At 40.9% G+C, this 13584-nt stretch overlaps 1 protein-coding gene across 1 annotated transcript in view; it reads right to left on the bottom strand.

Annotated features, from left to right (window-relative positions):
• The window catches only part of BAIAP2L1 (BAR/IMD domain containing adaptor protein 2 like 1), a 43353-nt gene extending 40174 nt beyond the window's left edge, over window positions 1-3179 (bottom strand). The window contains exon 1 of the mRNA XM_037386617.1: window positions 2969-3179. Within this exon, the coding sequence (XP_037242514.1) occupies window positions 2969-3019 (51 nt within the window). The 5' untranslated portion in view covers window positions 3020-3179. The remainder of the gene's footprint in view (window positions 1-2968) is intronic.
• Between the last annotated feature and the right edge of the window lie 10405 nt (window positions 3180-13584).

The raw sequence follows: 13584 nt of genomic DNA, 5'->3' as shown, positions 1-13584 counted from the left end.
ACAGACAGAATGGCAGGTCTGCAACTCAGTACTTTCCTGTTTTTTCCCCTTTCCCCTGCACAGTGTGTATCATAGCCAGATGCCAAAGAGTTTTCCCCCACATGAAGCAGATAAAATGAAACTGTATGAGCTGCGGTGACACACCAACACATAACAACTTTCGCAGGGCTACTGTATGACATAGTCTGTGTCAGAGGGGGTCATACAACGTCCCCTCACAGCACGCCCCATCACTGCAGTGAGTTACAAGGGCAGGGCAATGTCATACCAGTGAACCTCTCAGCAGCTCCTCAGTAAAAGGGAGGCTCTTTAGTCATAGGTGCCCACACCCTTAGCCTTCATTTTGCACGTGCCATTCCTATCATGCATTAAAGTGATTCTTCAGGTATTACATAAAGAGTAAATGTCAGCCTTTATTTTTGTGTGCACACATACACGTATTTGTGGATTGTGTTGTTTATTTAGTCAGGTTAGCTAAAAAATGTTGAGGTATTCACTTTCCGATGTTGTTGCCAACAAAAAGGACAAACAAGATAAAAATACAAGGGCATTACTTAGCCACCTGATGACTTCTGAAAGTATATTCTGAAGCTTTGTATAACACAAGTTACTATGTATTTAATAAATCCAATGGATTAGCACTGTAAGAAAGGACAAAAAAATCCCCAAACCAGAACAGACTAGCAAGGCATTCAACTTCATTTTCTATTATTTTTCCAGGTCACCCAAAAGTAGACTTTTTTTTTTTTTTTTTTTTTTCCAGAAATTGAAAGCCTGTGTTTGGTCCTGCAGCACACAGATGCCATCGCTACACTACATCAAATTTGTTTCCCCAGACCAAGCCTTACTGGTAGGTGAAACGAAAACACTGCTCCTGATTTTATCAATACTAGCATGGTGCTTTAAGCACTGTATTGCTAGGATAGCACACAGCAAAAGTATAAGTTACATGAGCATTATCAAACAAAAGGAGAGCATGCTCACCGAGCAGTCCAAAGCATGGCACAAAGAGGTGTTCGTTTGTTTTAGATGAGGGAGCTGTGATTACAGTCACAGCAAATGCTGACTACACAGCCTAGCGCTCTCTGCCCTTAAGAAGAGCTATTTTCAAGTCTTCAATTTTGATATAGAAATAACTGCTTTAAAGTAGACCCAGAATTCACTCTCTATCTGAAGCAGCCTTTATACCTTATCTGGATAAGGTTTCAATTTTTAATGAGGGCAGGGCAGGAGGGTTTCCAGGCCCGTGAGTACTAGCTATGTGATGCAACATACCAGACCTCTCAAAATACCCACACAGAAGACATTTCACCACACTATCAACATTAACTTTGTATTCCTGTGTTTTTGCTGGGTGTTTCAGTCTTAACTATCCCTTTGAATTAGTTTTAAAAAGAAAACAAAAGGGTAAACTTTCGCAGGAAATAAGTACTGAATAACAGGGAAGGTTTTGTTTATTTAGAGATCTGTCATTCCTTTAAAGCCTATTTTATATTATATCCATTAAAACACACAAGAGATTTTCTTTCCTCTCCTCTGTAAAACTGATTTAGCTATATTCTGGAAGTCAATAGACAGGGAAGGACATTACTTTGTCAACACAGCCCTGGCCAGTCAGCTTCCCAGGTTTCTCCTCTGTGAGCCTGTATTTACAGGCAGCTTTTCTGAGAAAAAAAGAATTTATGTTTGCTTATGGCCTTGCCATGAATGTAACTGATATCAAAAAGCACCAGACCATTTAAGATGACCTGCACTGATTCTAGAAGACAAAATTTATAGTCAAGTAATATTATTTTTCAGTGGTTTTGCATGAATTTGTGTCCAAGTCCAAAGAAAGTAAACAGCAAATGCAATGTGATACCAATATGACTACCTGAAGGAGTAAAGTTGACTTAAGTGTGCTGGAGAACAACAAAACTAACAGCAAAGCACTCTAGTAAATATTTTGAGACCTTTAAATGACAATCGAGTGTTTTCATATTTCTGAAGATGTTGTTAATAAACCCATAAGATTTAGTGAACAGTAAAAAAAAAAAATCTTCCAGAAAGCTTTTCTTTGGGGTCAAAGCTGCAAATGCATCGCAGCTGGAAGTTCATTTGCATGATTAAACGCACTTGCAGGTTTAACTGCTTTCTCTAGTACAATACACTGTACAGAAGATTACGGATCCAACAGTGCCACTGCAATACCAAAAGTATGATTCTTAAGGGTATTCTGCCCAATTAGATATGCAAAATGTTTTTCATTCTACAAATAACGAGGCATTTTGGAAAGTTTAAAAGTCTACCGACATAAATGGGACAACCCTCACCAGTCGGTGGTCTGAGGCAGTGCTAGGGTGTACCATCATAAATTCATTTAGCAGCTGGGTTCACGAGCAAGCAACTGAATTCAGCGTTAAGCCGCGTTTAGGCTCTGGCCTGCATGAAGAAACGGTTCAAGCACAGGACCACAAGCACCAGGATCCCCACCTCATCACTATCAAAACACGCCGAGGGAATTAATGGCTCGCTGGAGAGCTGATCCTGCTGCAGAGGGAGAAGCCAGCCTTAACGCCTGCCTTGTCCCGCAGCCGCCGCTCCCGGCTGCACAGCGGCCCGGCCCGCCGTGCCCGCGGCCGTGCCCCGCCGGGGTGAGGCACAGCCCCGCCGCCGGGGGGGCGCCAGGCCTCCCCCCGAGCCCCTCCGGATTACGCACAAGCCACCCAGCTCCCACTCTGTGACACACTGGGACGGGCGAGATTACTCACACGGGAGGGAAAGAGGGCGGGAAAAGGGGAAAAAAAAAAGTTTGCTCCCTTTCTGCGTGAGGAGCCGTGGCTGTCCCGAGCCTCCCGCCGGCCTCATCTGTGGAGAGGCGGGCAGCGGCCCCCGCCTCAGCCGCCGGCGGTGCCGGCCAGCGGGGGCAAAGGTGGCCGCCGCCTCTCCTCAGGCGCGGCGGGCAGCCCCCTCGCCGGCCCGTACTCACTTTGTAAGTGCTCTCCGTCAGCTTGTTCACCTCCTCAGGGTCCCGAGACATGGTGCCGGCGGGGAGGCGGCTGGTGGGCAGAGCTTCGTCCTCCGGAGAGCGCCTCGGCCCTAGCCCCGCGCCACCGCAGCTAGCTCGGCTTCTCCCTCCGCCGCTAAGAAACTGTCAAAAACTTGTGGAACCAGCCGGGCAGCGCCGCCGGGGCGGGGCCTGCGGGGCCGCGGCTGCCTGACGCGGCAGGACTGGCTCGGCGGGCGGGGAGCGCCTCGCCTCAGCGGGGAGGGCCAGCGGGCGGGAGAGCGGGGAGGGCCAGCGGGGGGGAGGGCCAGCGGGCGGGAGGGCGGGACGGCCGCTTCGCTTCCACCTGAGCCGCCGCCTGCTTCGTGCCGCCGCTCCCGCGGCGGTAGGCGCTGCCGGGCTTCCCCTGCGCGGCCTCGGCAGCCCACGGAGCAGCCGGTGCCTGGGCCGTGTGGAGGCCTCTTCAGGCGGCAGCGCTGCTGCGGGAGCTCAGCGAAGTCGGGGGTGAACTGTTCCTCCCGACAACTAAGCGACTGTTCTGTAAGAATTAATTCATTAGTCTTGTCAGAGTTAATTAGCGTAGCGGTGCTGGTGAGGCTGGGGATGGTCCCCTTTCTCCCTTCCACAGCAGCCCCCCGTGAGGGAGAGGCGTAGAGGTTTCCTCAGGGCCTCTTGGGCCAGGACAAAACTGTCTTTCTCCTGAATCCTGGAGCAGTGTGCCACCCGAGCTTTGTGCTGCGCGCTCAAGTTTTCTATTTCTTTTAAATATATAGCAATAAAACAGTGCCCACAGTCATCTTTCCTCTGTGAAATGACTCATGAGGCCTCCAGGGGCAGGGGGAAGGAAGGCTGGGGGGTGCTATAAATTTTTGTGGCCCATAAATTATCCAGAGATGGTGAGATTAATTTAAAGTACGCTAGCCGGAATATCTTTCTGATAATGTAATACCAGCACTATCTTGAAGGACTTGGTGGGAATTCCATAACCTTGGGTATTTACAACTTGGGCACAGTGCTAGGTATTGAGTGTGTGAGGCGTAATCGCCATCCTTAAACACTGGACATCCTTCTCTTGGTCGCTTTCTCTCCATTTCCCCTGCTTTATTGTAGCAATAAAATCATGGCAGGCATGCAACAAAAAGTGGACTTGGAAGAGAACCCTAGATGTTGGACTCTGGTGTGGGAGGAGGTTGTTATCAGGTTTCGAGAGTTGTAAAAATGTTTTCGTTCAAGCATGTGGAGACGTTTACAACGGCAGTTTACCTTCCGGGGAAAAAAGTGGGCACTTAAGAGTGTTATCTTGAATACAGCTAAAATGCTGGGCAGAGAGGGAGACTTCATGCTCCTAGGTAAAGTCTTTGGAGGCTTCCGGTGTTTATGGTGTTAGTTGCCTTTCTGTAATAATCCAATCTATGATGCTGTCCTATAGGTATAGTGAATTATTTTGGGGCCAAGTCTGCAATTTACATTCCTATTAAGCAGTGCTTGCTTATACAAGCAGCCCTCTTGAATGTGACATGGCTGCTTGCCTGAGCATGGGATGAAGAATTGCACAGTTTATTCCTAAGTCTTTTGTCTGAAGAGTTCTTTACAACTCTGGAAACACACTGTGCCTCGGTACTACTGCTTTTGTGTTACCTTATGCCAATGAAAGGATATTCCTCCCTAACAGGCTGGCATTCAGATTTGAGGGAGCAGATACCCAAAGGAATATGTAGAAAAGGAGTTTTTCTTCCCTGACTCCTGCTAAAGGAGCTGGGCGTATGTTGTGTAGCAGGGAGTGTAGTATTCCCGTTGGGGGCAAAGCTTATTTCCTCTGAACGTTATGGAGCTCTAGGAGCTCACCTAGGATTCAGTGTGTTTGTTTCCAGTTGGTGTGCTAAGTTCAGTCATAGTAAGCGACAGTATAAGCATTGATGAAATATGAATATCAGAAAGAAATGACATGGATGATTAATGTAGGCGGGATTGGTTAAAAATGTTGATACTTATATTGTGGGAATGCTCAACATTTCACAATATACATTTCTAAAGGTCTTTTTACTTCATAAGCAGATGTAAATATTTTAAAGGTCTACTGAACTTCATATTTTCTTGTGTTCTTGACCTTTGGTGTTAGTTTCTGCAGTTGTCCTGTATATACAATTTTTAGAGTTTTTATGTAAACTTTTCCAAGTTTTTAGTGCTGTAAACTATTTTAAAAAAGGAAAATAAAGATTGAAATTAATAATACAATTATGAAGTAGTGGAGAAAAAAAAAAGACAAGAAGAAAAAGCAGTTTTTAAACTGCTTTTAAGATTTTAAGATTTTTGGATTAAAGAATCCGAAGTGGGAAATCAAGTTAGCAAGGAAGAATCCTCAGTTTGGGGTAATGTTTCTATTAACTCTTCTACATACAGGTTAAAATAAAAATGACCATGAATAGTTGAGGCAATTAACATAGAGGCAAGTGTTAACAGATGGAAAAAAGCAGGACTGACCTCTCATTAAAAGTAAAAGAATTAGGAATGGTTTCTTCCAATTTCTGAAATAAGCATTAGAAGTAATAACTGAAAGAATCATTATAAGAGTATGTTGTGTGTTTATTGAGGAAAAAAGCAACAACATGCTTTATTATTGAAATTAGATGCGAGTATAAAAACTATAGTGTAAAAAATAATTTTAATGTCTTTATTCATGTTTTCCTTTGTCACCATAGTTTTCTATTGTTTTTCCCAAATCTTGAGAATCTTAAAAATGTGTACAGCATTTGGAAACATCTGTTTTCTTTCTGTTGTGGTGTTAGAAATATTTTATGTATCAAACATAATAATTAGTAGTGTTATTGTGTTCTAGTTTAGTGTTGTGTTTTACTGTGTGACTGAAAAACTTAAATCTTGACAGGCAAATCCAATTCTCAGTTACAAGTACCTGGACTTTTGCTGTAAATCATAAATTTTCAAATTCACTCAGAAGAAAAGTCTGCTTGGGTTTGTAATATAAATACAAATATTTTATTCTCTTAATAGGGAGGTTTTGACCTTGCATTATATTAAGGTTAATGTTATGTTACTAACTTAGCTGGAATTAATCCTGATGTGTGCAAACAACATGAACTTAGAACGGTTGAATGAGATCTTATTTTTGCAAGTTACTTAAGGATGCTCTTGCATTTAAATGTGAGTGCAGTAGCCCTCTAGAAACATACCAAAGTGTTTTGTCTGATCAGGACAGAATATTTAATAGCCTGCAAAACCGAAACCTTAAGGAATACATCTTTATACTCTGTTGCCTACATGCTACTTTAAGCGTTTATAATAACTAATATGAGATGTTTTGGGTTTATCATATTCATCAATAGCACTGAATTTTGGGTGCAGCAGTGTTTGAGTGCTCAGGGTTGTGCAATCTGGAATATTCTTAGACTCTAAAGAGTACTTGCTAACTTTGCTCTGGGGAGGAGTTCAGAGCAGAAGTCTAGCTGTGATCAGTAATCATAAATGCTGTCTGAACTGATTGGAACTAAAATTAATCTGATTACCTTTTTTTGACACTTTTAACATACTGTTTTATTGGCCAGAAAAGACAAAGAAGGAAATATTCTTACTTTGGTGGTGAAGCTGTCTTGTGGTATAATTATGTCTGTTGACGCTGGCTTTGTACTGCACCTCAAGCAATAACTGCACCACAGGAGTAATTCAGATTAGAGGGAACCTGGCAGGGTAGTAGCTTACTTGATCCAGTCTCCCATCAGAGTAGGGTTAATTTCAGCATTAGGTTGCTCAGGGCTTTGTCCAGTTGAATTTCAAAGCAAAAGTTGAGGAATAGAACTGTAATAGCTCTGTTTGAAACAACATGTAACTCGGCAAATAACAAATACAACACTGTAGACCGTTTTCTTTATGTTTTTTTTTATGTGGGGCTACCCCCTGAGCTATGTTACCCATCCAGCCGAGTTGCCTATTCTTAACAGACTTCCTCCATGTTGTAACTAGAGCTTTGATATTTGACTGTAACATGTTGCCTATAGAGAAAAAAAACCTTCTCTCCATCCTCACTACTCATCATTCTGCCTCACATAACACTTTCCTGTTGTCAAACAAAGATTTGTAGGCCTATAATTACAGTCTCCAGCAGACCCCTTGATAGTGGCAGTTTAAAAGAGATGACTTGGACTTCAGCATCTCCTGCTCTAGTCCTTGCAATGGGTAAGGTGCTCCTGGCCTTCCACAGGTACATAGCTAACAGGAGCAGCCAGGCGCAGGGACTGGCTTGGAGCCAAGGCTGTCTGGATCTGAACTTACCTTCCTGCATGTATTTCTGTGAAGTGCAATCTCTGGGCCTGAATCTAGCAGTTGATTCCATGTTGGCCAAAGGCAGAATTGCATAGGTTTGTTAGCAAAACTGCCGGCAAGGGACTAACCCGAAGTAAGTGCTTGTATTTATTCCATACAGAAGACCAGTTCTCCTCTGGAGCGTTTAAGCTTTGGAACATGAGTTCCAATAAAAATCTCCCCATGCATTGTCAGCTTTACAGAATTGAAACTGTAATGACAAAAAGGTATTGTTAATATATTGTTAATATATCTTTTGAAAAATACATACTCAGAAATATTCCTGTGAATAAATGTATGTATTTCTTTAAAATAAGTAATATTTTGATGTATGATTGTTTTCTGTAAGTGTCCTATTTGCATCTCAGTGGCATATTTAAATATTATTTGGAAATTATTTAAGCATGCTGTAATGACCCATTAATGTCACCTCATCATTAGATCTTTAACACGTGTTTCAAATAGCTTAATATGACTGTAACTAATTACATAGATTGTGGCTAAGCAGCAATCACATATGCATGATATTAGCCAGCTGTGGCCTATTTCATTCCCTGTGGTCATTAGCAGACGTTTAACTTGATTAAGAAAAAAAACCACAACACAAAGGTACACAGCATGTTATTTAGTCATAACAAAAATCGTTCAGAATCAGAATAAAATTGCCTTAACAGGAAATTGAAGTGACTCTACCAGCTTGTTTTTCTGATTGATATATATATTTTGTCCTGTGTTGACACTGATAAGGAATTTTTCGAGCATTTTAGCATTTTAATCCCCTTCAAGCTGACAATACAAAAGCACACCAAAACTTACAGAAACTCTCACAAAAATTTGAAATAATTTATATAAAACTTTTGAAGCCTTACTGAAGCTTTTGGTCTGATTCAGCTCTAGTTAGTTAAATAGATTTACTCCATTTTTAAACTGATGCAAGCACACACAAAATCATTTATTTCCCTGCTGTTCATTGTCCTGGGCTGGTTTCAAAGCAAATGAGCTGTAACTCAGACCCACAGGTCAATTCAATAAGATACTTAGCTCTCTGATCAAGGAAGACACTTGATTACATGCTTAATTGAAACATGTAATTAATTCGCTGTACTTTAGTGAGGGTGGTGGGTGGGAATCAAAGAGGTCCAAAATGCTTTTTATGAACTCTTCTTTCTCCAGACTGAAAAAGGGATGATGGTTTTGTCTTGGGACATGAATGCTTTGGATGCTTGTATTTTGTGTCTTAATTGTCCCATGTTGCAAATTATTTTGACAATATTATAAGAGTAATTATAATCTGATTTCTTCATTATGGTTTATTTTTTGAGATTTGAAAGTATATATGGTATAGAAGAATGCATTTTTAAAGTTTACTTGGAAGATTGCTTAGGATTTAGACAAAATTTAGCATTCAAGGGAATTTAATGGGCAGTATTGTTAGCAATGCTAATCTTTTTCTGCTGCTAATTGAAATATTTATCAAAAACTTGTTATACCCTCACATTTTGTAAACGGCTCATTTTTTTGCTGAAAGATCTGCTTACTTGAATTCGTGTGCTGTATCCACTAGATGGCAAGCAAGCTATGCACCATGGGACAAAATAAACGCGTAATCTGTACTCTAGGCTTTCTTGAAGTGCTTTATAATGTAACAAGATAGATACTAGTGGTAAGTAAATGCAGCAGCCTTTATATTGCTCATACGCAGCCTTGGAATTTTGTCTCAAGAGTGTAACTGCTGTTAGGATGTTCATGTTATTGAAATCTAAATATGCCTTGGGATCTGTAACTTTATTTTGAAGTCAACACTAGTAGCAAGCCAGCATTCTGGTGAAACTCATGTTACAAACTTCTAATCCATTTAGGTTCCAGATGACTCATTCCAAAAACACAGTATTTTAAATAACTGCATATTTGTTATTTTCTCTTTTGTAATTTGTCAGCTGGGGATTAACTAACAACAGGTGTACTCTCTTCTAAATGGATAAACTGGTTTTGCCTGAGGCTGAGTGTAGAGTACTGCTGCTAAACATAGCATCTGCACATTGCTGATTTTAGTAATATAAATAGATTGAGTATTATAACCAGAGTAAGAATGATCAGTGTTTGCCATGGGCTAGAATATAAAGACCTTAACTGGAATGTGATACTGTTGCTGGGCTGGGAACTAAACATGCACCAGGTGTTAAGTAGCATGTCTGTGAGTATTTTCAAAGAAGTCAAATGTGAATTTTGATGCTGTCCTTACCTCTTCCTTTTCACAGCTAGAAAAGGATAGAACAAGTACATGATACTGGTAATTTGATTGTCCTTGAAAAATGGCAAAAATCCTAGAACTGCGTTTCCATACTGAAAAGAAACTTGTAGCTTATTAACCCCTCTCTTTCATGCAGCCTTACTGTAATGGGGAATTACTAGAAAAATGTTCAGGGAAAAGTGTATTAATAGTAAACAATTCAAAGAAAATACCATTACGTTCTTCCTGTAACTTGACCATTTAGTTGTGAACATTTTTTAGAAGCTGTGCTGATATCAAAAAAAGGAATCAGTTTTTATTTTGTGGTAATAAAAATACGATGATTCCAAACCCATACATGGATATTTTTGGATTGAACCATACTGAAGTTTCTTTGTATGGACTCCTTATGAGCCTGCCTTCTCATCTTATGTTCAGTTGCCGTTCCAGGAAGCTGCTCAAGTAGAATGTAACACTGCTGTGCCTGCCCACTCCTTGTTTCTAGACACCCACTGGCTAGTGGCAATACTAGCAATGCTTTCTAGAAAATGTATGGGCAGTGACGGTTGATGCTCAACAATGCAAACCTTGGGAGCGATCCATGCAGCCTATGATGGATTTTCCTAATCATGCCTATCACAAGCGTGTGGGCAACCTGATGGTGTGTACTGAGTGTGCCTCCACAGCAGACTCCAAAGCAGATGCTGACAGTTACTGTCTCCTCTTGAGGTCTTGCCTCTGGCATGCAAACCATCTGAGAAGGTAGATGGTTGGAGTCAGTGGGGTGTTCTACAAAGATGAGAAGATGATGATTAGATTAGACTGGTGAATGCAGCCTTGGAGGTTTTGACAAAGAGGATGATTAATCTGGTTGTCTGAAAGATGGTAGCTCCAGGATCAAACTACCTCACTTCTAGTCACATTGAGATTGGGAAAATAGCATGGTTAGGGAAGTTATGGTGATTACAAGTGGCTTTTCAGCTTCTGATTAACAGTCTTAATTGTAGTCAATATAGTTCCTGTGGATTTGCTGAAAGTTTGGCTTGACATTCATAATTTCTGCTCAGTTTTCCCATTTGAAAATAAAAAATGTGGGCTGTATCAGCAGGAGTGATTCCTAGCCTCAAGGCAAAGTGGTGTGGGATGGCTCAAATCCACGTGGTTCTTGGTGGGGTTGCTCTAGGGCATACTGACTGCATCCATGCTGGCCAGCACTTGGTTTGGGTCACCGCTGGGCTCCACCCATAGGGCTGTAAACCCTTAACCATTACTTTGTTTTGTGTTTTTCAGTTCAAAGGGTCTGCACTGATCAGGGGGCTGTGTTGTAGCTTGCCTGAGTACCATTTGCGTGGGATGATACTGCAGGTACAAAGTGCATGCCCTGGGGCTTGGCAGGAGGGCTGTGAGAGTCTGAGGGTGGATGCTCCACTGTGTGCTGAGTGGAGGCAGCTAAATCCAATGTGATTGTATTTGTTTGGCCTTTAAGGTGGGTCCCTGCAATGAGCTTTACTCAGGGTGCAGCTCAAATTTAATTTTAAACGTAAGGTAACAGCAAAAGAGATCCTGCATGTAAAGTAACACGTGTTATGTAGATAATCAAGGAGACTGATATCTAGGAGTGAACTAAGGAGCTTATGTGTCAGCCTCACCTGACATGCGAGGAAAAAAGAGCACTTGGCTTCTGATAACTGTGCAGTGTGCCACTGACTTTGTGTAGGGTTCGAAGGCATAATTCTTCCATAATATTAAGCCAGTGGATTATTAGAGTTGTACATACATTATTAGGTAAGAATTGTTTGAGTTATGAAACAATATAGACAGCTGCTCAGTTGTATGGCTTCTGAGGAGGAAGCTTTTTACTATTTCTTTTGTCCTTCTCACATAAGGACTGTAGTTTCAGGGATTCCTGGGGATCTTTTAGAACTAACTGCCCTGGAACCAGAGAACCTTGCACCTGGATGCAGGAGATAAATGGAGTTGCTCCTGTGCTGCATATTACTGCCACTCCACCCTAGAATTCACTGAATCAAATATCTAGATTTTAATTAACTTCAAGGGTTTCTAATTGGATGATATGTTAAATTTCTTTTTTGTATAGAAAGCCTGTACAATACTGCTTGTCCAAACTAGGAAAGAAGGCGTGTAGTAGATATTTTTTGACCAATCTTATCTGTGAGATTCATGTCATTCTGTTAAATTTAGGACAAAATTTTGGTTAAACTAGAATCAATGGAGTTTTTGATGTATTTCATTGAAGCTCAGCTTTCATTTTTATTCTCTTGATTTGTGTTAAACTAAGTAATGTGAACTTTTAAGACAGAAAATAGTTCCTCAGGAACTTACAGTGATAGGATTTGTGAAACATACTTTGATACTATTTTCTCCTTTGACTCTTAAAAAATCAGGAGACAGCTGTTGTACACGCAACATTTTTATTGCCTGCTTTTCATCAATTGGTTGTGCTATGTATGGAGATGGAATTTCTTTGTAAAGCTGTTTTTCATTAGTATGAAGAAATACATATACTTTGCAGCTAAAGCCTTATATAAAGTTTTATCTCTCTGCCCACGTTGTTACTATTGTAATACTGCTTAGCAACTAAAAGTAAATCAAAAGAACAGCAATGAAGAACCACTCAAATCCCCTCTTTACGATACAGAGAAGGGCCTAAGCTGCAAAATTCAGATATCAATTTGGATCTGAAATTTTCAGAAGTTCAGGGATCTGCCATTGGTTTTATACTTTGAAGTGAGAAAAGTGGTCAGAGTGACCTGGTTCTGCTTTTGCCCAAGACACAAGGTTGGAACAAAAGTATTACCATATATAGTAGCGAATTAAAAAACCCTAATTACGGTTGTCCCCTTTTTTGGAATCCCCAGAGAAGATGCAATATTTTACTGGGTGCTTATTCCAGATCAGTATCCTAAGTCCCCTTCCTCCCCCAGCTGACAGAACAGATGGCTCATCTCCTACAATTTCTGCATCTTTCAAAATCGATGCTGTGAGGAACTGGGGATAGATCTTTCTTTCAAGAAGTTCTATACCTCTAGGCCATTTTAATTCTCAACTTCATGGCTAGCACTTCAAGTAACACTTGAAGTATTAACCTGTTTTGTTGAATTTTCTGGAAATTCCTAAGGAATGAGGTGGTGTGTAGAATTAATACTGCTGATGAAAAAAATATCAATAGAAGTAGTACTTCTTCAGCACTGCGGGGGAAATGTGCAGGGAGAGTATCTACAACTTCTTTTCCTGAAATTTTATTATATAAGCGTGTAGCCTTTCAGCAGCAGAACTGTATTATTGGGAGACCTGTGGGGAGCGTGACCAGTTTGGGTCTGTCTATTTCCCGCAGATGGCTGTTTAGGCAAAAAAGAACATTGCAAATTATAAAGGTGAGATAAGAGCTGTAACAGTGCAACAATTACAACATCACAAGGACTGCTTGTCCTCAAGGAGAGGGCTGAAATCTGGGTTTATTATGGTTGGCTATGTATGCATAATGGAATAATGCTTATAAAAGAATAAAAGCATCCTTGACAGTCAAGGACCAAAATCTGTACTCATGGAAAACAAAAAGGTGAAAGATAAACAGCACTGTAGCAAATGGACAGGGAGATCTTGAACACCTTCATTAGTAGCAACAATGAAACTAAGTACTGGAATAACTGCAGGCAAGGAGGAGGAAAAAGGATAGCTAATATCTTTTGATTTTCTTTCACTGTGGGGAATTTTCAAGACTTTGGGAGAACTATGGCAACTACCTAGCATCATCTCAGGAAAGACGTCAAAATGACCAAGTCAAATGGGCTGTATAATTGGGAATTTAAACCTATGCATTGCTTACACTGATAGGTAACTTTTTAGAGAGAGAAATGAACATTTTGTTATGGTGATTCACCAGCTAGCAACTGGATATTTTCCCCAAAATACTCAGAAATATTCAGCTGCTAAGTGCAGCCAGCAGTTCGTGCTGTTTGGGTAATGTCGATGGGCTAATATAAAAATGTGTAATATTTTGTTAGCTCTTAGTTTCTAGACAATGTGGGCCAAA

This window comes from Falco rusticolus, chromosome 4, assembly GCF_015220075.1.
Source record: "Falco rusticolus isolate bFalRus1 chromosome 4, bFalRus1.pri, whole genome shotgun sequence".
NCBI classification, from domain to species: domain Eukaryota; kingdom Metazoa; phylum Chordata; class Aves; order Falconiformes; family Falconidae; genus Falco; species Falco rusticolus.
This window is presented reverse-complemented; position numbering and strand designations above follow the sequence as displayed.